At 38.6% G+C, this 21,886-nt stretch overlaps 1 protein-coding gene across 6 annotated transcripts in view; it reads left to right on the top strand.

Moving 5' to 3' along the window:
- Nucleotides 1–18,612, top strand: part of MOSPD2 (motile sperm domain containing 2) — a 45,280-nt gene extending 26,668 nt beyond the window's left edge. For 2 of the 6 annotated variants that reach the window (XM_074359724.1, XM_074359730.1), the window contains 8 exons: nt 231–355; nt 2,983–3,159; nt 3,792–3,904; nt 5,998–6,094; nt 6,903–6,999; nt 7,399–7,528; nt 15,336–15,438; nt 16,031–18,612. In XM_074359724.1, coding sequence (XP_074215825.1) covers nt 231–355; nt 2,983–3,159; nt 3,792–3,904; nt 5,998–6,094; nt 6,903–6,999; nt 7,399–7,528; nt 15,336–15,438; nt 16,031–16,168 — 980 coding nt within the window. In that variant the 3' untranslated portion in view covers nt 16,169–18,612. Of the gene's footprint in view, nt 1–230; nt 356–2,982; nt 3,160–3,791; nt 3,905–5,997; nt 6,095–6,902; nt 7,000–7,398; nt 7,529–15,335; nt 15,439–15,536 lie in introns of all 6 variants that reach the window. The other 4 variants (XM_074359729.1, XM_074359725.1, XM_074359726.1 and 1 more) reach the window with 4 other exon arrangements.
- The last annotated feature ends 3,274 nt before the right edge of the window (nt 18,613–21,886 follow it).

The raw sequence follows: 21,886 nt of genomic DNA on the forward strand, positions 1-21,886 counted from the left end.
TAACTTAATATTCCTGAATCATCATTGAACATTCGAAACCCATAAGTGACAGTCACAAGGTAAATGCCTACAGGGATTAGAGAATGTCACTTAAGTATAGTGCCATGGTAAAATACATATTAACCGACTTTAACCCAAACTAATTTCAGAGGTCCTGGACTAGCATACAGAGTAAGTAAACTGAGAAGGAGAATGAAAGGAATTTAATGAAATGACTGTTTTTTCTTCAGCTGCTTTCAAAATTGTGAAATCCTGGCTTGGTCCAGAAGCAGTGAGTCTGTTGAAGTTTACAAGCAAAAGTGACATCCAGGACTATGTCAGTGTCGAATACCTGCCTCCCCACATGGGCGGAACTGTAAGTATAGTACTTGAAACCTGTTAGTCAAATAAGACAACGGTCATGGCACATGAGGCTGTATTCTTCCCTCAAGGAAAAAGGAAAAGCAGTATCTTAACATCCTAAGAAAAAATCATAGACACCCTGAAAGAGCAAGCAGTATTACAGACATGTTTTACTTAAGTTTTCAAGTTATATTTTTATTTTTGAATATGTTGTGTATTTACATGGTTCTAAATGGAAAAGTATTCAGAAACAAATATTCAGCAAAAAGTTTTTCTACTGCTACACCAACCATCCTCTTTCCCTCCCAGGTTTCATTTCTTATTTTTATTTCCATGGATCTGTACTGCCTATGTAAGCAACGATAGTAAATATGTAATACATGTAAACAACTGTATATATAGTTCTTTCTCCCTCCCATTTCTTTTAAACAAGTAGGGTATTTATACACTGTTGTGTATCCTGCTTTTTAATTCACATGTCTTTGAGATCATTTTAAATCTTACGTGATAAGCTAGCTTACTCTTGTTTTGTGGCTGCATAGCATTCCAATGTCTAGAGATGAATCACAAATTGTTTAATGAATAACCATAAGTTATTTATTTTCCTTTTGATGTGTCTTTAGTTTGTTTCCAGTTGTTTACTGTTGAACAGTCTTTAATTTAAAAGATAATACATACTATCAAGATTTTTTGGGAAATAATCTTAACTACTTACAAATAAGAGACCAGGAGTAAGTAGATATGTGTTGAATTTTTAATACTCCTTATTCATGAAACATACTGTCATAGTGACTTTTATGGGCTGTGAAACTTTTGGAATTTGGTATGCTTCAGGTTAATCTTATTGATAGTATTTCAGTTATTTGACTTTTATGATCTACTTTGTATACTGCCTACCAGGCAAAATTGTGTTCAACTAGAACCAAGGGACTAGCAAGATGAGAAATTTTGGTGTGTCCTTTTCTTTTCTCTCATTAGAGAAAACTTGAACCAATATTTTTAATTTGAAGTTTGCTGCTTTCCTATTCTGAGGCTTTATATTTCACATTTTAACCTAGAAAAACAGAGTATGGTTCATTTCAACTACTACCCTTAGTTAAAATAATGATTTGACTGCTTTGTCATTTTTAATAATTTGCCCCAAAATTGTCTCTTAAAATTAACAGCATTTAATAGAAATTATTTTTATTTTTAGGGGTAGAAAAAGTTATTTTATTTCTCTTCTCTGTTCTTAGTGGTATATTTCTTCAGGATTGTAGTTAACATGGTAGTAGGACTACTATTCTTTGACACACTTTTTTCCCCCCCAAAAGTAATACATACACATGATTTTTTAAAAAAAGCAAACAATACCAAAGACTGAGAAGTACAATGAAAAGTACGTCTCCTTCCCCAGGTTACTGCCCCACTGCCACTCCCTACAGGCAGTCACTGTTTCCAAGTTTTCTCTTCTGGAGATAGTCTATCCATTATATTTTTTTTAATGTAATAGTCACATACCATATAGTATATTGTTCTATTGTGTTCTTTTCATATCATTTATTTTTAGGTCATACCATATTGATTCATAGAGATCTACCTGATTTTTTAAACCACTGCAGAATATTCCATTGTGTAGATCTAACAATGTATTATTTAATCAGTTTTTCTTTTGAAGGACCATTAGTTGTTTTCTAATCTTTTGCCGTTATTAACAATGCTACAGTGAATATCCTTGTAAATAACTCTTGGTACACAGGTGCAGCAGGATCTGTAAAAGATAAGCTCCTAGAATTTAAATCATTAGGTCAATGGGTGGTATATTTAGTTTGAATTTCGATAGCTCTTAACCGATTTCCCTCTGAAGAGATGGTGCCTATTTACCAATAACATGTGGGAATGCTTGAATCACATCCTTGCCAACACTCCATATTCTCATTTTTGGTATCTTTGCCAGTCTCACAATATTTAATTGTGGTTTTAATTTGCATTTGTCTTTTCTGCGAACTCTCTTATTCCTTTATTCCTTGTTCTGCTGGATTATTACTCTCCTCTTGTTGATTTGTATATATTAACAAAACAAAACTTGTCTTTTGTTTCTGTTATATGTGGTATATATTTTCCCAGTTGTGGCCTTTAAAAAACAACTTTGTTTTTTAAGATGGGTTGTTTTTTGTTGTTATTGGTTGGGTTTTGTTTGTTTTGCCACTCAGAAATGTTTCATTTTAGCATGCTTAATTTTTATCAGTATTTTTATGCCTTATAGGTTTTGTGTTATACTTAAAAGGCCTTTCCTTACTTAGGTTCTGTTTTTGGAGTTTGGTTTTTTTTTTTTAACCCTCCTATGTGTTGTTTCCTGGAGCTTACATGGTTTAAAAAAATACACACACATACAAACACTTAAATCTTTTATCCATCTGTAATTCTTTTTGTTGTAAAGAATGAGCTCAAGATCCAACTTGGTTCTTTCACAGATGGCTGGCCAGTTGTCCCACACCACTTACTGCTTTCTCCCTTTCTGTTTTGAAATGCTTGCTGTTTTAAATTTCACTATCTAATTAACTCAGGTTTTCTTGGCCAGAGGAATGGATTTTAACTTTACTCAGAGAATTATTCCTCCACCCACCTGTTAGCAAGCTGATACAAAATGCTTTTCTCCAGGATCCTTTCAAGTATAGCTATCCACCGCTAGTAGATGATGACTTCCAGACACCGTTGTGTGAGAACGGACCCATTGCCAGTGAGGATGAAGCTTCTAGTAAAGAAGATATAGAAAGTGATGGCAAAGAAACCTTGGAAACGATTTCTAATGAAGAACAAACAGCTCTTCTTAAAAAGGTAATTTTAACAGTAAAATGAACTTGAGACAAAAGCTGTGGCCCAGCCCCAGTTCTACCGCTAGCTGACTGTGATTTGGGGTAATTCACTTACCTTGCTGCCCTCCCACATCTTTGTATGTGAAAAGGAGGAGGAAGGCTGGCACTGGCTGGCTGGTAGTGCCGTCACACTGTGTAAAAGGCTGATTCCGTGCTTTTGTATAAAAGCACCTGGAAAGAGCTGTTTTATCTAAAATATTTTTTATTTATCTAAAATAAAGTAAAAGTCATTCATTTAAAATGTTACCTCGATCTACTTCCTCTTTCATTTTTAAAGAGCGGTGAGTTATCTTTTTATGAGTCATCACCGGCTTGATAGAGGAATAAGTATAACACAGTGTAGAACAGATTTAAAAACTCTTAAGGGAAGGACCGTTTTCTGTTTTCTTTAGGGGCCTATCTACGTAGTAGGCACTCAAATATATGTTAATGATCATGTTCATGTATGTTAAATATATAATTTAGATACAATAAACCTATGTTAAAGATTACAATTTGTATTGAATCACTATCATGTTTACTTTTTGACCTAATGAACTTCCTGTGTGAAACACAATTTTTTTTTCTTCATATATATATATTTTTTGCCTTTAGATTAACACAACTGAACCTACTTCCAAAGCAGAAGAGAATGAAAAAGTTGATTCCAAAATGAAAGCTTTCAAGAAACCACTGAGTGTGTTTAAAGGGCCCTTATTACACATCAGGTAATACTTGAGGATTTTATTGGCTATGCTTTTATAACATACCTTGGTCATCTTCAGGGAACTGCAAAATTAAGAAAACTTCTAGACTGTTTTTGCAACTGTGGAAATATAAAATTAATGGTTATCTGAAGACTCACCTTGGTTTCCAGACACAGTGGCTATTTGTAGCTAGCTACCTTTTTGTTATTCTGCTGAGTGTGAAAGGGCCATCATCCCACATCAGGTAATAATAGTGAATATTCACATATGAACAGTAAATCTTAATGACATGTATTTTTCTCATTTTACTGATAGTGTTTGACTTGCACCAGTCTGAGGTGGCCAGAAATGACATGGAAGTAGGCATTTAATGATTTGACCTTCCAAACGCTAAAGCTAAACCAGAAAAATAGGGTTTTTACCAAAGCCAAATTTCAGCATATGTCTATTTTTAAATTTCTAGGTTATTCAATCCAAAAAATTCAGTATTTTTCCTTTATCATTATGTAAAGACCGTTCTCACTAATGATGCTTTTGGTTGGTAAATCTAGACAGCCTTAGGTTAATACTGCTTTACTAACTTTACTTAGTGATGGCCTAATATATAATTGTATCCCTTTACTTGAAACCTTTCTATGTAACTGTTTTAGGTATGACTCTTAGAAATAATACAGCCAGACATTTTAAAGAGCAAATCTGAAATTCTCTAATTGACAAGATTGGTTTATTTACATATATTTTGATTACTGTTACATTTGGATTTATCTTCACCATCTGCATGCATGTGTGTGTGTGTGAGAGGGAGGGCGGTGCGAGGGGAACATGGGAAACCATGTTCTGCTTTCCATGGTTTTTCTTTGTCATTTTCCCCTTTCAGAGTTTCCCATTTTTCCCTCTACTATTTTGGAAGTGACATGCTGTTCTTTCACTGGCGGCCGGTCAAAACGATGGGTTCTGGCTTAATACATACCGAGGTGTGGCTGGAAGAGCCGGCTGGCAGGGAAGCCACAGCACAGCGGGCCAGCTCCTAGGGCTGCCCTTCGGGCTCTGCCACCCCCACCCCCGCCTCTGGAAAATCTTGGTGCCGACAGGCACGGGGACCTGACCAACCTCTGTCTCCCCAGAGCTCTGCTGCTCACTGAGGGCAGTTCTGAGATCCATCACCTTCCTGTCTTTTCTGTGGCGTATTCCAGGCTGGGTTCTCAAAGGAAGCCAGCAACCGCGCTAACTTACGTCTTGTCCATAGCTGGGCAGAGCTCTCCTGGGAAATGTGCGTTCTTTAGACGAATGAGTATCTCTGATCTGCAGATGTTCCTGATTTTAAATGAATCTATTTAAAGATGGAGCTCAAAGTCGAGGGCTTTCTGAAGAATTCACTTTTTTATCTAAAAAACAGCCCTTTCTTCGCATTGTTTGGAGGCACCTGATACAATTTGGCTCATGTAATTGAACGCCACGAACTTTGCTTCGGTCTTTTAGTTTTTCTTTTAGGTCGTAGGCATTACAGTGGTCAATAATAGTAAAATTTACATCTTGAGGCTCACTGATTTCCTTTTTTGACAAATTTTTCCTGTAGTTTCTACCCCAAATTTTGTGGTTTTTCTCTTCCCATATTACTTAGGAAAAAACCCTTTATAGTCAGGAATTCTTTTGTTACTTAAATACATTGCCAGTGATCTTTTTAAGTTATATACCCTTCTCTGTTGGTACATAAAAATGTGCCCCATTCTAATGTTTGTAATTCTATATAAAGTTGAAGCAGCAATTTCTTCTTTGACTTTTCTCTATCATCTACCAAAGTTTTAATAAATAAACCTTAAGATGGTGTTGATTATAGGACTAATTCAGAATCTTCCTAATTCTCTCTTCTGTTTCCTATTATTTTTCTTTTGATCTTGGGGAAAACAGAGGACTTTTTAAATAGCATACATCAAATCAGTAAGATCAAAATACAAAATATATTAGGTAATTGTTTTGTAATCTTTTCTTTTTTTGATGAAATCTCTTTATACAAATGAGCATAAAATATTAACCAAATATTTTTCTTCAAGATAATGAATAGATTGTAGTTTATTCTGAGCAATACCAATGCCTTATGCTTTGTCATCACTCAGCCCAGCAGAAGAACTGTATTTTGGAAGTGCAGAATCTGGAGAGAAGAAAGCTTTAATAGTGTTGACAAATGTAACTAAAAACATAGTGGCATTTAAGGTAAATATCTGAAAGATATAAATTATGTGTGAAAATTGAAAGATAGATCATTTTGAACTTGCACAGTGTTTTTATTTATGATATTTTTAGTCTTGTTATACTGCCTTCTAGTTCTAACCATGTGTCACAGCTTATCTAAAAATTTCCCTGAGGTCTGTACCTCAGTCTTTAATGTGTAGTAATAGGGTACTGTCCAAAATTAATCCCAGGGTTTAATGTTTGTTGTGTGAAAAAAAAAAGTCACTCTTCATTATATGAATAATTTAATTCATACCAATGAAAAACAAAACTATAAGATCAAAAGTGCATTTTTCTCCACGTGTGCTGTATTCTGGAGTGTCGCTTATACTGGATACTAACCTGGCAGTGAGCTTTAAGTGTAACAAGACTGAGTCCACCACTGCCCCATATTGTAGGTTTTACTTCCTTAAGTCCTCTACTTTCTGGATGTGCTTTGATTATCTACTGTTTTTAAATTTCTGAATGCTCTTGTAACATATGTTCTAATGTGCATTGTTTTTGAATATGAATTATTAAATTCAGGCAATTAACAGGATAAATATTTAACAGTTGGATTAATTTTTTTTATTTAAGAGGAAGGCTAAGGACAGTTGGACTGATAAGTTGTTTTTTTTTTAAGATAGATTAAGATGCTTATTTCCTTCTGATGGGAAAAGATACATTCTGTGCATAACTACTAAGGTTGTTTTATAGACTTTATTAACTGATTTTTTTAAGTCAGTTTTAAGCCACTTCCCCCCCTCCAAAAAAGCAAAGGTTATTATGTGACTACTGTTTTTATAAATAGGTGAGAACAACTGCTCCAGAAAAATACAGAGTCAAGCCAAGCAACAGCAGTTGTGACCCTGGTGCATCAATTGACATAGTCGTGTCTCCCCACGGTGGTGAGTTGTCACCTGGTGGCCACAGTGGGGTGTTGGGGGGGACCTGGGGCTGAGTGATGAGTCAGCGGAGCTGGACTGGAATCTCGAAATTAGCAGAGTGTCAACAAGTCACCTCACCACACTCTGGGCATCCATTTTCTCACCCATAAGATGAGATGGGTGAACGGGTCTCATTAAAATTGTCTTTTTTTAAACATGTAAAATTGTTTAAACTGACGCCAGTTGAAACTGAATTTCAAACAAAAAAGTCCTCATTTTTAGGAGAACTTTCTCCATTCTTAAGGTAGTTCCATTTTATTCTTTTTCCTCAATGTTGTTTTCTAGAATAATGCCCAAGCCACAAATCCAACCCTTTGTAAGGTTCCTGTTTATGTAAGAAGTTACCCTTTTGGAATGCAGGTTTAACAGTCTCGGCCCAAGACCGTTTTCTGATAATGGCTGCAGAAATGGAACAGTCATCTGGCACGGGTCCAGCAGAACTGACTCAGTTCTGGAAAGAAGTTCCCAGAAACAAAGTGATGGAGCACAGGTATGCTTTTTACTCACAGGCTCTCAAATGTGATGGGAAGGCTCTGAAAGAGGAGTGTGCCTACATGGGCCGGGCAAGGCATCCCTTCCTTCTTGCTTTTGGTGGCTTACAGTGTGGGCCCCAGGCCCTGCAAGGCTTTGAGGTACCCGGGTGAATGAGACCTGGAGTTTCTCTAGGAGATTGCTAATAGCAGACTTGCTTGCAGGCCAACACAAGAATCTGGATGTATCAGAATTACAAATACAGATCTCTCTGCCCCAGCAATTCCCTTTGTAGGAATGCTCACCTTATGTACTAGAATGTTTGTTGCAGCATTGTTTTATTAGTGATAAATGAGAAAGAACCTAAATGATCACTAGTAAAGCACTAGTGAAATGCATTTGAGTATGCCCATGCTGAGGAGTACTCTGCTGCCATTCAAGAGTGTAGTACGTCTGTTTTGATCCAGAAAACACATGATATATAGAAAAGGGACTAGAGAAGAAGGCTAGTTCTGGTTTTATTTATTTACTGGAACATGCCCAGTTTTGCCCCTCAAGGGACACTTGTCAGTGCCTAGAGACACTGTTGGTTATCACAACAGGACAGTGGGGTGCTGTGGACAGTGGGTAGAGACCAGGGACACTGCTCAGCATCCCACAGTGCCCAGGACAGCCCCCCACAACAAAGAATGATCCAGCCCAAAATGTCAGTAGTGCCAAGACTGAAAGTTCAGTTGAGGGTAGTTAAGGGTGACCACTCTGATGACATCTGAATAGGACCTGAAGGAAATGAGAATAAGCCACATAGCTGGGCAGAAAGCTTTCTAGGCAGAAGGACCACAAATTAAAAAACGTGCTTGGCTTGTGTGAGGAACAGCAAGGAGGTATAGCCTGGATCTAGTAAGGGGGACAGTATAGGAGCCAGGTCCTTGCTATAGTGAGCACTTCTGACTTTCAGAGGAGAAACCATTAGTTGGTGCTGAACAGAGCCATGAGGTAATCTGGATTTTTAAAACGGATTATTCTGGGGGCTGTGTAGAAAATAGACTGTGGGCAGACACAGGTGAAAGAGTGTTAAGTTAACACTTAAACAGAACTTGCCATATGCCCACACCACTCTAGTGCATTAGTCTTACTTATTCATTTAGTCATTACAACAGCCCTAGGTCATAGGTGCCTACTTTTCCCATTTTAAAGGTGAGAAGCTGGGGAACCCAGTAATGGTTTTGGTTAAGTTGAATGTTCAGAAAAGGAGTTGAAAGAATACAGATGTGACTGGAACAGTGAGAATCCATAGGAAGAATGTTGGCAAGGCAGACAGGACACAGAGGAGGAGCTTGGTCTCCATCATAAAACCAGTGGGAGAACACCCACCTGATCTGAAATGCCTTGGACAAGGTTACCATTTGTGGGTCCTTTATACAGGGGAGGAGAAGAAGGATGGACCTGGGAAGACAAGCTTTATTTCAGCTGTCCCCACCAGAGAGGGTAAAAGCTAGAGCAGCCTAGAGAAATATTTTAGTGGCCAAAAAGAAGATGACAATACAGAGAGTCAGGAGAGAAACCAGTAGGTAAGCTGTGTCATCAAAGCCCAGGTTAGAGTATGTGTCATGAGAGAGGAACAGAGTGCCACCATTCCAGTCAAGGATGAGGTGTGAGCAGTGGCCATTGCTGGTGACATCATGGAGGGCGCTGATGATCTCACAGTGAACACTTTCAGTTGGCAGGAGCTAGATGCCAAAGAAACAGAGGTAGTAAGATTCTTCCGGAGGTTTAGCTTGTTGGAGAGAGACCAAGGTTCTATTTGGAAGGAAGAAGGTGGTGCTAATGATTTTGTTTGGGTTTTTAAAATGGGAGATATTTGAGCATTGTTTAAAACCATAGTAAGGACTCTTTCAGAAGGAAAGGCTGACCTTACAAGGTAAATCACTGACAGCGAAATTCCTGAGCAAGTTAGAAGGGACAGAACCTAAAGCCAAGGTAAGGATCAGCCGTAAGTCAAGAAGGAGAGAAGGCTAGCTCTAGGTAAGGCTCACGCTGGTTTTGATGAGTCTTTAGATAGACTAGTTATTTAAATTTTAAAATTATGTTATATAGGAAGGCCTACTTTTAAAGTTCTTATGAAACGGTACCTCAAAATTAGGGTTTTGTTTTGTTATATATGAGTTGCTTTGTTCTGTTTTTGTTGTAAATCAATTCCTAATGGCTTGCTTTTCTTTAATTGTCAAAAGGGGATCACTTACCTCACAGAAACAGGGAGACTTGATGGCCCAGGTTAAAGCACTGTGCCCCACCTAGAAAGGGTAGTTTCCATCAAATCATAAGATCAGGTGAATTCTACTGAATTACCATGTAAAAGTTTTTTCATCGGTTACTGAGCACTGTCTCTAGTTGCTTGTGTTATTTATACACGCATTAAAAAGCTGGAAGATGTAAGAAAGGACAAATAATTTTCCCTTTACCATTCTAAGTTCTTGGCAGAGACCCACAGTAATAAAATTGACAGGAGAGAAACAAACAGGTTTAATAACATGTGTACCTCCTGTATACATGGGAGAGACCTGGGAAAAGTGAGTCACTCTCCCAGATGGCCGGAGCCATCACCTTAAATGTCATCTCCAGCTAAAGACATACACAAAAAAAAAAAAGAAGAAGAAGAAGGTTGTTATAGCCAGTTTAAAAGATGTTGTTCTAGCCAGTTATGAGAGGCTGTCAGGAAAAGCACAGTAAACAAGGGTAAGGTTGTTATGCTGATGCCGAGTTAGGCGAATTCCTCTCTTCTTGACATCCCCAGAATATCCTAAGGTTCCTCAGCTTGCCAGGTAGTAACTTCCCTCACTCACCTGGTCAGGCTGTCTGGAACCAGCTCTGTAAGCAACGTAGGTCACTTTGGCCCAAGCGTCTTTAGTTCTTTAAAGCTGTCTGGTCATATCTGACTTTACACGTTTCATTTTCAAATATGACATTCAAGTCAAAGCCTTGATGATATAACCATGTCTCTAGTTGTATCCTGTTACAAGAACAGAGTCTCAATGAACTTATGCAAATAACTATATATCACCATGAAAATGAGAATATTCACTAAAAGTTTCCAAATTCTGGAGGAAGCAGGTATGGAGAAAAAGTATTTCTATTCTGCTTAACAAAGAAAGGTATAATTCACCAAAGTGCTGTAAATCATAGATGGATTAAGAGAAAAAATTTTTCCTTAAATCTGGAGAAACAAAACATGTTTCAAACAGAAGGTCATAAAAATTATAATCATTCTCATCAGGTTCATTCAATCCCATGTTACTATTTTTTGTTCTGCTTGAATCCAGTTTGTCCATTATTTCTGGAAATTCTTACTTCAATTTTACAATCTTGAAGTTATCAGAAATCTGTAATATACAGTACTTGCCAGAGTCCGCTCTGTGACTTTCTTTGATAATGAAACATACATCCATACAAATATAATCAATAAGCTTTACTCTTCTCATTTGACAATGCATCCCACATAATTTAACATATAAAAATAGGCCTAGTTAATCTTTTTACAAGGAGAGAGAACACATCTTTTGAGATGTTTCAGGGGCCCTCTGGAAAATCCCAAAGTTATTTTGAGGTCAAAAAGACTTCATTTAAAATTTGATTTAGGGAAGTTTGTCAAAAATATCAAAGGTTTTGGACCCTTGAATAAACAGAATCATAAATCATCATGAAACAATAATTATCCAACTAACCCATGACAATTTAAAAAAATTTCAAAGGCAAATACAGGTCACATAGTTGTGAACAAAACTTAGCTCTTTTAATCTTTAAAAGACTCAGTTTTCTAAAGTAATCAAAGACCTGATGATAAAGATAACATGAAGCACAGGAAATTATTTTGATAAAAGGCAAAATCTTTGCTTTCCAGGCAGATTATTTAAAAGGTAAAGAAAAACCTTCAGTCTCTTATCAGGGGCAAACCAAGAGTCCAATAAAGCTATCTTTTTAGCAAATGAAAGAAAATTTAGTTTTACGTAATTACACTATTGCTATTAAGCTTATTTTTAAAACCCTTACGATAAATTCATTTAATTTTAGCCAGCTTGACTACACAAGGTAAAATTTTCTTTCTCTCTCTTCCCTACTTTCTATGTCCATTTAGTTTGCCCTTTATATTTTCCTGTTCCCTATTCTGCAATAACTAGTTTTACTTTAAAATTCTTTTCATTTCCCTTAACAAAAATGTATGTCTATACCTTCTCTTAGCCAAAAACACACCCTACTTCCTGCGTACAGAGTTATTATTTCTACTTGTATTTTTTTTACTGAAGTGCCATCAGTTACAATGTGTCAATTTCTGGTGTACAGCACAGTGTCCCGGACATGCATATACATATATTCATTTTCATATTGAACATAGCTCCCTGTGCTATACAGCAGAAACTTTTTTTAAATCTATTTTTATATATAATGAGTAACATTTGTAAATATCAAACTCCCAAATTTAGCTCTTCCCACCCCTTCTAGTAGTTTTAATAACCCTTAGGAACCTTAATTTCGTGAAAACTAAGAAGTAAGCACTGGCAGCCTGTTACACCAGCATTCTTTAGATTGGCAAATTTATGGGCATGTTTCGTAATTTCTAGAAGCTGTGCTTCCTCTTAGTACCGCACAAGATATGTTTCCTAATAAACCCAAATATCTTTGATTCTGTAGTAAGAAGCCAAAAGTAGACAAACCTATGTTTAGGAATTAATGTTTTAGTATTTTCTTATTTGGAAATGATCTAGATATTCAATGAATTTCGTACCGTTTAACTTAACAAAACTCTATAAAGTTTTAAGTTACCAAAGACATTTGGAAAACAATTTTTAAGTAGGTATACCACAGAAAATACTCATTGCTAAAAAGTTCACCTAAAAACCTTTATCCCACTGACATCTATCTAAATCACTTGCTCCCAATAATTATATTTATTCACAGAAACATCATGAGGCATTACACAAAGTCAGCCACTATCCAAAGGTGTTTCTCTTGCTGGCAGATTTTGTAATAGAGGTGACATGGATTTGTTTGAATAGTGATCCCAGGTGGGGTAACAGTTGCATATCTGCATTACATCTAATGTCGATAACTCTGAAGACCTGCCTGTTTCATTAAACCAACAAACTTAACCTAGCTTCTGTTTACCAAAGATTATCCCAGAGCACACAAACTTCAAAAAAATTGGAGTTAGTTTCTCTATTTTTGAGTTTTAGGAACACTTAATTTGAAAAGCACTTATTTTTCTTAAGCCAATTAAATAGCACTTTTACGAATTAATTTTGGCAATACCATTCAGAGGCAGAAAAATATCACACATTTATAACATACATATGTAAACACATACACACATACAGATGTAAACAGAGACCTTATGGCTTCAGTTCTAAATTTTCAGCCATGAATTAGGTGTAACAACACAAAACTCACTAGTTTATAAATGAACAGTTGGATCCAAATTGTGTTTCTGGCAGTTGGAATAAGTTTACCTGCTCAGACTGCTAAAGCTTTTTTTTTTTTAAGACTAATATTTGTATTTTTTATTTTTTTCATTTGCCCAGTTTCTAAATAGCTCCTTTTTGCCCTTCTGTTGAGAATCCTTTTCCTAAAGTTTGCAATTCTAAGAGCTGGCTGTCAGCCCCTAGAGAAGTCATGGTAGAGATTTGACATCTCAAACGCACAGAGAAATTATCCACATTTTTTTTTGAAGTTTTGGGGTATCTTTGCCTTTTAGCAGAGGTTTAGAGTAGTTACTATTTAAATTTTTTCTTCTTTTTCTTAAGTGCAGAACAGTTCTGTTTCTAATAATGTCCAGCTCTTTTACAATACCTACAAGTATTTTGAGATAAATAGGGCAGGTTTGGGGATTGGTGAGCAGAGGTGGACTTTGCATTGCTTCTAGAGCTGCATTTCTGGTTTGGGAGAGGTTTGCAAGACAACGACAGTTGTTTCTAATTCCTCAAAAAATTGGATTATAGCTTGAATGATATCAAGGGACTGACCTGCCCATCCAGCTACATTTTCTTCAATTTGCTTTGTATCAAGGAGATTTCCAATTAAGATGGAAATCAAATGATTTCTATGTTCTGGGGTTTCAGGGCTTAATGTAGCATGCCTTTACAAAGTCTGTATAAAGTGTTCAACAAAGGCCTTTGAATGCTCTCCTTTTTCTGAGTGCACAATTCAACCTTAGACCAATTTACCTTACAGGGAAAAAGCCCCTACTATTGCTTCTTATCAGCCCCTGAACATCAGCCTTCAGCTGATCCATTTCCTGACACTTTGTCGGCCCAGGACTTTTCTAGCACTAAATGAGACAGGGAAGGTTGAGATGACAAGGGCCCCTTAGGGACCAGGACCCCTTGTGACAAACTTCCACGAGAGCTGGTACAGACAGACAGAGAAGGCTGCTTATCACTTTGTGTCTCAGATCCCAGCCTGTTCAGTTGGTCACCAGATGCAGGCAGACACGTGCACCCTCCAGCTGGCAGAACCAGAGAGAATATTCTCACTGGTCACAAAGCCAAGCTCGCAAGACAGAAAAGACAAGAGGAAAAGCTCATCTGTCCTTTGGCTCTCCTTATGACAAACACCACAAAAGACAGAGACAAAAGAAAACAATGACCATCTCTGAGAGGAAAGAGGATCAACAGGAAAGCACTCATAACAAAAATCGCTACCAAAGTCACTATACCTAAGGGACTAGCTTACACGGATATTTTCTCCTGCTAATCGAAATCTGGAAAGAAGAGACAAGGGGGAATTTTTACTTTCCTCTCTCAACCTGGCACCAGAATGAGATCCAGGAGAGCTGACTTTGCTAAGACTTCTTACCCTTCTCTGGCTCCTGCCAGCTTTCCAAGAGCCCATCAGCAGGTTCCCAAGCAAATATGGCATCTCAGCAGGTCGCACAGTAGGTTGCCAAACTGTCAGGGAGGAAAAGTAATTTTCCCTTTGTTTTTCTAGGTTCTTGGCCGAGACCCCCCCCCACCCCATCCCCCCTTAATCATAGACAGATGAACAGGAGGAAAACAGAAGTTTAATAGTATGCATACCTCCTGTATACTTGAGAGGTACCCAGGAACAGTAAAAACTCCCTGAAATGGCCCTTGACACCACCTTAAATACTGTCTCCAGTAAAAGATGTTGTTGGGGAGGGAGGGAGCCAGTTATCGGAGGATATCAGGAAAAGCACAAAAAACACAGGTAAGGTGGTTGTACAGATTTAGGTCAGGGCCTTTCTCCATTGATAGGAGTCTCTAGAGATGTCTCCTCTTCCTGGTACAGAGGGAGACACCCTTGCAAATAGAGATTCCCCTTGTAACTGTAAACATCTCTTACAGAAGGGTAACGTCTCCTCAGTTTTCAGAGCTTTTCCTGTGTCTGCTGTTTCAGACAGATAAACCAGCTCAAGATAAACCTTGTGCCAAAGACGTGTATTTTGGGGTGGCAGATTGTTCCCCTTCAAAAATAAATACACACTGAGCTGCTCCCTTAGGTATATCTGGGGAGAGGAATGAGTACTTTCACCTCTGTTACGTACACTTCTGTGTTCAGCTTTTTTTCACTTTGTTTTCTTTTTTCTTTTTCTTTTTTTAACATTTTTATTGAGTTATAGTCATTTTACAATGTTGTGTCAAATTCCAGTGTAGAGCACAATTTTTCAATTATACATGAACATACATACATTGTCACATTTTTTTTCTCTGTGAGCTACCATAAGATCTTGTATATATTTCCCTGTGCTATACAGTATAATCTTGTTTATCTCATTAACACCTTTAAGAAGTTATGTTTCCTTTGGATTTTCATAGGTTAAGATGCCATATTGTTGAGAGCAGTAAGCCAACCACTCTTACATTAAAAGACCATGCTTTTAACATGTCAGATAAAACCAGTGAAGATCTGTATCTGCAAGTAAGTGTTCTTTCTTCCTAACGAAAACAAGTTTTTAATGTTAAGCAATATAAGAATTCCATTCTTTCCCACTGACATAAGGAAAACCTTTCGCATAGACACAACAGAAAAGCTCTCCTTTGTGAAGAAGCCAGAGCAGAAATGGTAAGTGGTGGGTTCCTCTTGGAGATCTACTCCCTTTCTGAAAGCTCTGGCTATTCGGATGTGGACTGGACACCGTATAGCAAAGCACATAGTGCTTTGGAGAATATCAACGAACTTGATCTCATGGAAAAGGTACCACATAGTACATGTAAATTTGAAAAAGATGGAGGGGCTCTCTGAGTAGCTGGTTTCAGTACCTCCAGGAAGTGATTGCTTTGCTCTTTTCGCAGCCAGAAAATTAGACCTTTTCAAAATGACACTAAACAGATACACATCTGTTTACCAAACAAATCTAATTCCTCGTTGCATTTCCAGCCCCCAGCCTTTCAGAGTAGGTGGACTCTATCCCGTAAATGTTTGTGGGATTGCTAATATTCCTGTCTGTCCTTCCTATGAGTACTGTACTGTGTTACTGACACAAATCTTTCATCCTTTTTTCCCTCTTTAGCTCAATCGTTTACTAGAAAGCAATAGGAAGCTTGAAGACCAAGTTCAGCGCTGTATCTGGTTCCAGCAGCTGCTGCTCTCCTTAACCGTGCTCTCGCTTGCTTTAGTCATCTCTTTCTTCTATCTGTTGTACAGTTAAAGAAGTGGTGCTCCATAGCAAATCTGGCTCTTCCGTTCATTAGCTGGAAAAAGTAAGACCCGGAGCTTCTCCACCACGCTGACAGTGTCGCACATCTGTGCTTCCGCCGAGGAAATGTATGACATTTAGGAGGGGAACTGGAACGTCTTGAAAATAAACTGTTAGAATAAGGAAACACTGAAGAAGTTGATTATAAGAGACTATAGGTAGTTAGGAAAGTAAGTAAAGGCATTATCTGTCGTGTGAATTAATAGTTGAGATATATTTATTTTTCCCTTTTGATCTGGATACTTTGAAAGCTTGTTTTATCATGTATATATATGTCAGCTGAACGGAAAAGTCAAAGTAATGTGCTTTGTTGCAGCCAAAAAATGTAATCTGCTTTTTTTTTTGGACAGAATTATGATAGCTGAGCCAACTTATTTAGCTTTTCTATACTATGTATATAGAAGAACACATATATTGCAAACCCATACAGAGTAATTTCTGTCACCATGACTCTGTAACTTGGAGAACTACTAACAGATGCTCGTCCATGCCCTTTTGGAATGTACAACTACTTGATGCCAAACCACCGTTAGCCTTTGTTTCTTATCCATCTTCCCTAACGGCCTACCTGCCTGCCTTTTATTAATCATGGACTTTTTAATGAACACTCACACTCTCATTTAGGGAGAATTTGGGAAACTAAGTCTGGTTGGATTTTCTCTGAATTCTGTTAGGAACGTCCAGAAGGAAGACCTCTCCAGTCCCACAGTCTTTTGTGTGCAGGTTCACGTTACTCTCTATAGCTGGACACGGACCCTTCTGCTTCATTTATTATAAATATAAAGGCTTGATTCTCCAGTGTACCATCTTCACCCTCTCTTCGCAATGAAAGGAGTTAGAGAAAATGTTCTGAAAAGTTAATCTTTGAGATGCATAGCAATATAATTCATTTCCATTTCACATCCTTAAAATCAGCCATGAGAAGGGAACTTGACAAAAGACTGGAGTATCTCTAAGGATGAAAAAAAAACATCGAAACTCGAGTGTCAGTTCTCCGTTTAAGAGTGAAAAACAGAACTCAGTGCCCAACTGTAGAGCCGTCAGAGCAGGGCTGACTGATTCACTTGACGCCCTGCCTCCGCCACAGTCACGCTGAGGATGGTTCCTAAACCCCTAAAATGACACACGCTGCCAGAGCGGAGGCTTACGGAAGTAGTTGGTTTTCTCTTTAATATACCCACTTTCAGTCCGTGTTGGTTCACATGTAAATCGACTTTATATGAAAGGAAAAAAAAACATAGTCTGCCTGTTAAAATAAATTTTGAGTTGTGACTGAGCCACGTTTGGAGAATGTTTTATTCCGAGGTGTAGTGTTGGCGACTTGCATCTTGAGAACTTGATGATTCCAAAACTGAGCTCCGAAGAATGATATACTAGAGCCCCTTCAAAATTGGTCTAGGAAATAAAACCTTAAATGGACACTGGTCTGATACTTTGTCTTAATTTGGGTTTTTCTGTTTCAGTTTGCCAACTCCAGCTGCGAAAGTGACTGCAGGCCACCCTAAGTACTGTCCGTAGTATCTCCCTGTGTCTGTGTGCACAGCGGTTTCCCCTTCTGTGTTAGATTCCTGGCTTTATTATAAGCTAATCCCAAAGTATCTGTGTGTGTGTTTTGGTCTTCAGAAAATAAATGAAGAAATAATTAGTCAAAATTGGAAATGTATTGTCCTAACGGTGTCCCTTTAATGTTTCACATGAAAATTACTTTGACTCGCTAAAATGTCTTTCCCTGATGTCTGGCCAGTTGAATTTAATAACATATCTTGTTAACATTTGTGTGTCTATTATGTGACTAAGCAAAATTTACTGAAAATTATAAAATCAAAGGCATCTAAACTTTTGTACTTGTCTTGATTAATCACATATATTTACATTTGATTTTATTCTGTCATTTGATTTTATTTAATCATATTTGTATGATTATTTTGAGTACTCTATGATTAATAATTTTATCTTTTAATATGTCGTTACCTGTTCATGACCAAATTACCAAGGACCAACATTTAGATTTAAATTGTTTTCACTTTGGAATGGAAATTCATAGAGTTCCCATGAAAACATTAATGAAATATCATTATAGGCAAGTAGCCTAGAAATCCAATTGCTGGTAAACCTAGCCTCAAATTTCATAATATACCATAACTGTTTTTATATCCTGCCACTAATTTTGACTGGATTTAATAGCACTTTATTGTACAATTGCAAAAAAAAAATATATTCCTAGAATTGTTGCCAGTGTAATTTCTCTAATGTTCTGGTGCTTTTCATATATTTTCAGTATTTTTATTACTATATTGGTATTTTCTTTGTATAAACTGATCTAAAGAACATGTTTTCTATTTTAATATGTTTTAGAAAAATAATTACATTTATGAAATAAATATCATCAGGAAAAACCTCTGGTCTCTAATTGATAAAGCATCTTAAAAAAAAAAATCAATGTTCAGGCTCACTCTGACCATTCAAAGATCACATTGATTTCTTCTCGTCCTGCTTTATTTACATTATTTTCTAAGGACGGAACCACAAACTTCCAAAGGTACAATTGTGTCATCAGATGAACCTGTCCTTGGTGTGGCCCATTTCTCCTTGCCCCCGGCTCAGGGTCTGGCTGTTCCTTGGAGCTGTCCGTTTTCCCCAGACTTAGCCTGCCCTCACTGTCATAGCCAGTGCCTGGGGGCTCCACCGTGGAATCCATCTCTAGAGCTGCCCCACATCCCACAATCCTAGTACCTACACACCTGCCTGCCTGACTGGCAGGAAGCAGGCTGATGAGAAGTAATCACCTGGCTGCCGGGTGCGTGGAAGGTGGTCCCTGCACGGAGGCACCAGAGCACTGGGCAAGGGGCGTGGCGTGGGTGTGGTTGGGGAGGGGTGGCAGGGCATCCCCGGATGCTGATGGAAATGGCCCTGGGGATTGTTTGTGTGGTCCCCTCACCACTGGAGGACACAACTCCCAAATGAGAGCTAATTCTCCAGAAAAATAGACCAAATAGGTTCATCTTCCAAACTGAAAAAGAGGTGGAGATATGAAACCTCTCCTCTCCCTTTGCATGGGTGAAATTCAGAGTACAGCTACAAAGACAGACCCGTGATCTACCAGGAAGCACCGCACCTACCCAGGACTCTGAGGGTGTGGCCTCCTTTCCTAAAAGACACGATTTTCTAGGAAACAGAAGAGCTCCTGTGGGGAAAGCTCCAGCTAGAGAAGGCTCGGTTACTTTAGAACAACCTTCAGCTCTTTCTCCTCTAAATTTTAGCAGCCACTTGAGGTTTCTTGACGTCGGAACAACATGGGTCCCCAGAAGCACAGGGCTCCCCTTTTCTCCCTGCCCAAGACTGAAGTCCTTCCATTTGTCCCATCTGAGGCATTGGTGGTCAGGAGTGAGGGCTCTGAACGAAGACTGCCTGGGTTCCAGCCCCTTCTCTGACATTCACTACCTGTCTGACTTGAGAATGTTAACCTCTCTCAGCCTCAGTTTCCTTTTCCCTCATTAAGTCTGATCACCATAGTACTATGTCACAGGATGAATGCCAGACGAAGAGGAAACGATGCATTTAAAGCGGCCCTGGAGAAGCCAATCACCTTTGCTACCCTTGCCTCCGCCACTGTCCATCCCGGCTCCCTAGAACTTTTCACACTTGGATTGATCTTCCTCAATATCCCACCACATTCAAAGCCAACTGTCAGTTCTCCAGACTTTTCCCTGCTTTGTACTCCAACCCTTGCTTTCTTGGTACCTCACTCAATCCTCATGCCCAGGTCAAGGGATATATGTATTCCAAGGATGATCAGCATCCTTGAATCCTGTGGAGTATCCCTTACCAGTCTGAGGAAGACTTGGTTTGATGTTTCCTTCCACCATTACACTCACACCCCTTCAAAACACCACACTCACCCCCGGAATTGATCTTGCAGTATCCCACCCACCACAGTTTCCCCTTATATTTGTAACAATTCAATAAAAATATCATGTAGGATCTTTCACATCTTAATAATAACTTTGTCCTTAACAACAAATATAGTTACTTCCCTGTAAAGTTCAAAGATCCTCTTCCCTACCCTACTCATATCCCCTGCCATGCAAAGCAAAACTCTTGCCTTACACAGGTTAAAATATTTGAGGCAACTGGTTCAATTGCCCAGACTATAGAGGAACATCTCCCTGACCCATAGGAACAAGATTGTGCCCATTTTCAAGTCTTTCTAGAGCTAGAATTTGATCTTTGAAACTACCAGTTGTTCATGTTCCATTGTCTCAACAGCCTGGGAATACATCACAAGATCTTTTGTTTTACAGATAAGGAAGCCAAGAGCCTGAGAAATAATTCCCTTTCCCAAAGTCACACGGCTACTTGGTTTCAGAGCCAAGAGTTGAACTCATCTCCCAAGTCCACTGCTGGTTATAACCACTCAGAACTGCCACGTCTGAGTAGTAGGTTCAAATGTTCAAAGGACAGGTCTGAGAACTTTACCTACCCTAAAACAGCAGGAGAGGAAAAAGAGAAGGTAGAATACTTGAGAAGCAGAGGTGACAAAAACACAAATAACTGCTCAAGACCCTTGGCTGGAAAAGCAAGTTTCTTTGTATTCTAAGCTCCAGACAGACCTTACTTTGAAATAGCTTGGAAACATACAGGTTAATGTACTGTTTACGTGGGTGGAGGGCTTTGTTATGCAGCATCAACCTTCTAAGAGGTTTATCCATCACTCTGTAGAAGGGCATCTAGTAGGGTATGTTGCTGCTAGTGGTCTCAGCCATAGTCTAGGCACCTCAAGGAGTCATATGTTTAACACAATCAGATCATTTAAGTTTTCTACTGCCATGGAACAAATTACCATAAATTTAGCATCTTAACCCAAATTACCTCATAATTTACATGGGTTGAGCCTGGTACAGCGTGGCTGGGTTCTCCAGTCAAGGTCTCACAAGACTAAAATCAAGCTGTCAGCTAACTGCATCCTCCATGGAGGCTCAACTGGATAAAGATCCACTTTCAAGGGCCTTCAGGTTGTTCGTAGAACTCTTTTCCTCGTGGCAGTAGGACTTTGGTCCTCAATTTCTTGCTGTCTCTCAGCCAAAGACTGCTCTCAGCTCCTACTGGCCACTCCCAGATCTTTGCTATGTGGGCTCCTCCGCGGGCAGTTCACAACACGGCAGTTCCCACTTGAAATCTCTTCTTTCACAAAGAACCTAGTTCCATTTAAGGGCCCAGCTGATTTCATCAGGTCCGCCCAGGATAGCCTCCCCTTTGATGAACTCAAAGGTAACTGATTAGGAATCTTCCATCTGCAAAATCCCTTCTGCTGTATAAGCTAACCTACATCACTGGAGTGCTGTCTTAGCACATGCTCTAGCCCCAGCCCTCACTCAAGGGGAAAGGGTTATAGAGGGTGCATGTTGGGTGGGACCTGCAAGCTCATCCAAACTGGTCCCTCACTTTACAGACCAGGAAACAGAGGGTCAGAAAGCTGAACCCAATCTTACCCAATCAAATGGACTTCTCTGAATTCACAGATGTCCTGCACATAAAAGGAAACAGACTAGAACTTCTCTGTCAGGCACCAAACGGTAGGCGTGGAGGACAGGAAGTCTCTACCCTAGTTGGCTTTCTTCAGTCTCACAGCACACAAGTATTCACACTTTTATAAATAATCTGTTAAGGGAA

This window comes from Camelus bactrianus, chromosome X (assembly GCF_048773025.1).
Source record: "Camelus bactrianus isolate YW-2024 breed Bactrian camel chromosome X, ASM4877302v1, whole genome shotgun sequence".
Classification (NCBI taxonomy): Eukaryota; Metazoa; Chordata; class Mammalia; order Artiodactyla; family Camelidae; genus Camelus; species Camelus bactrianus.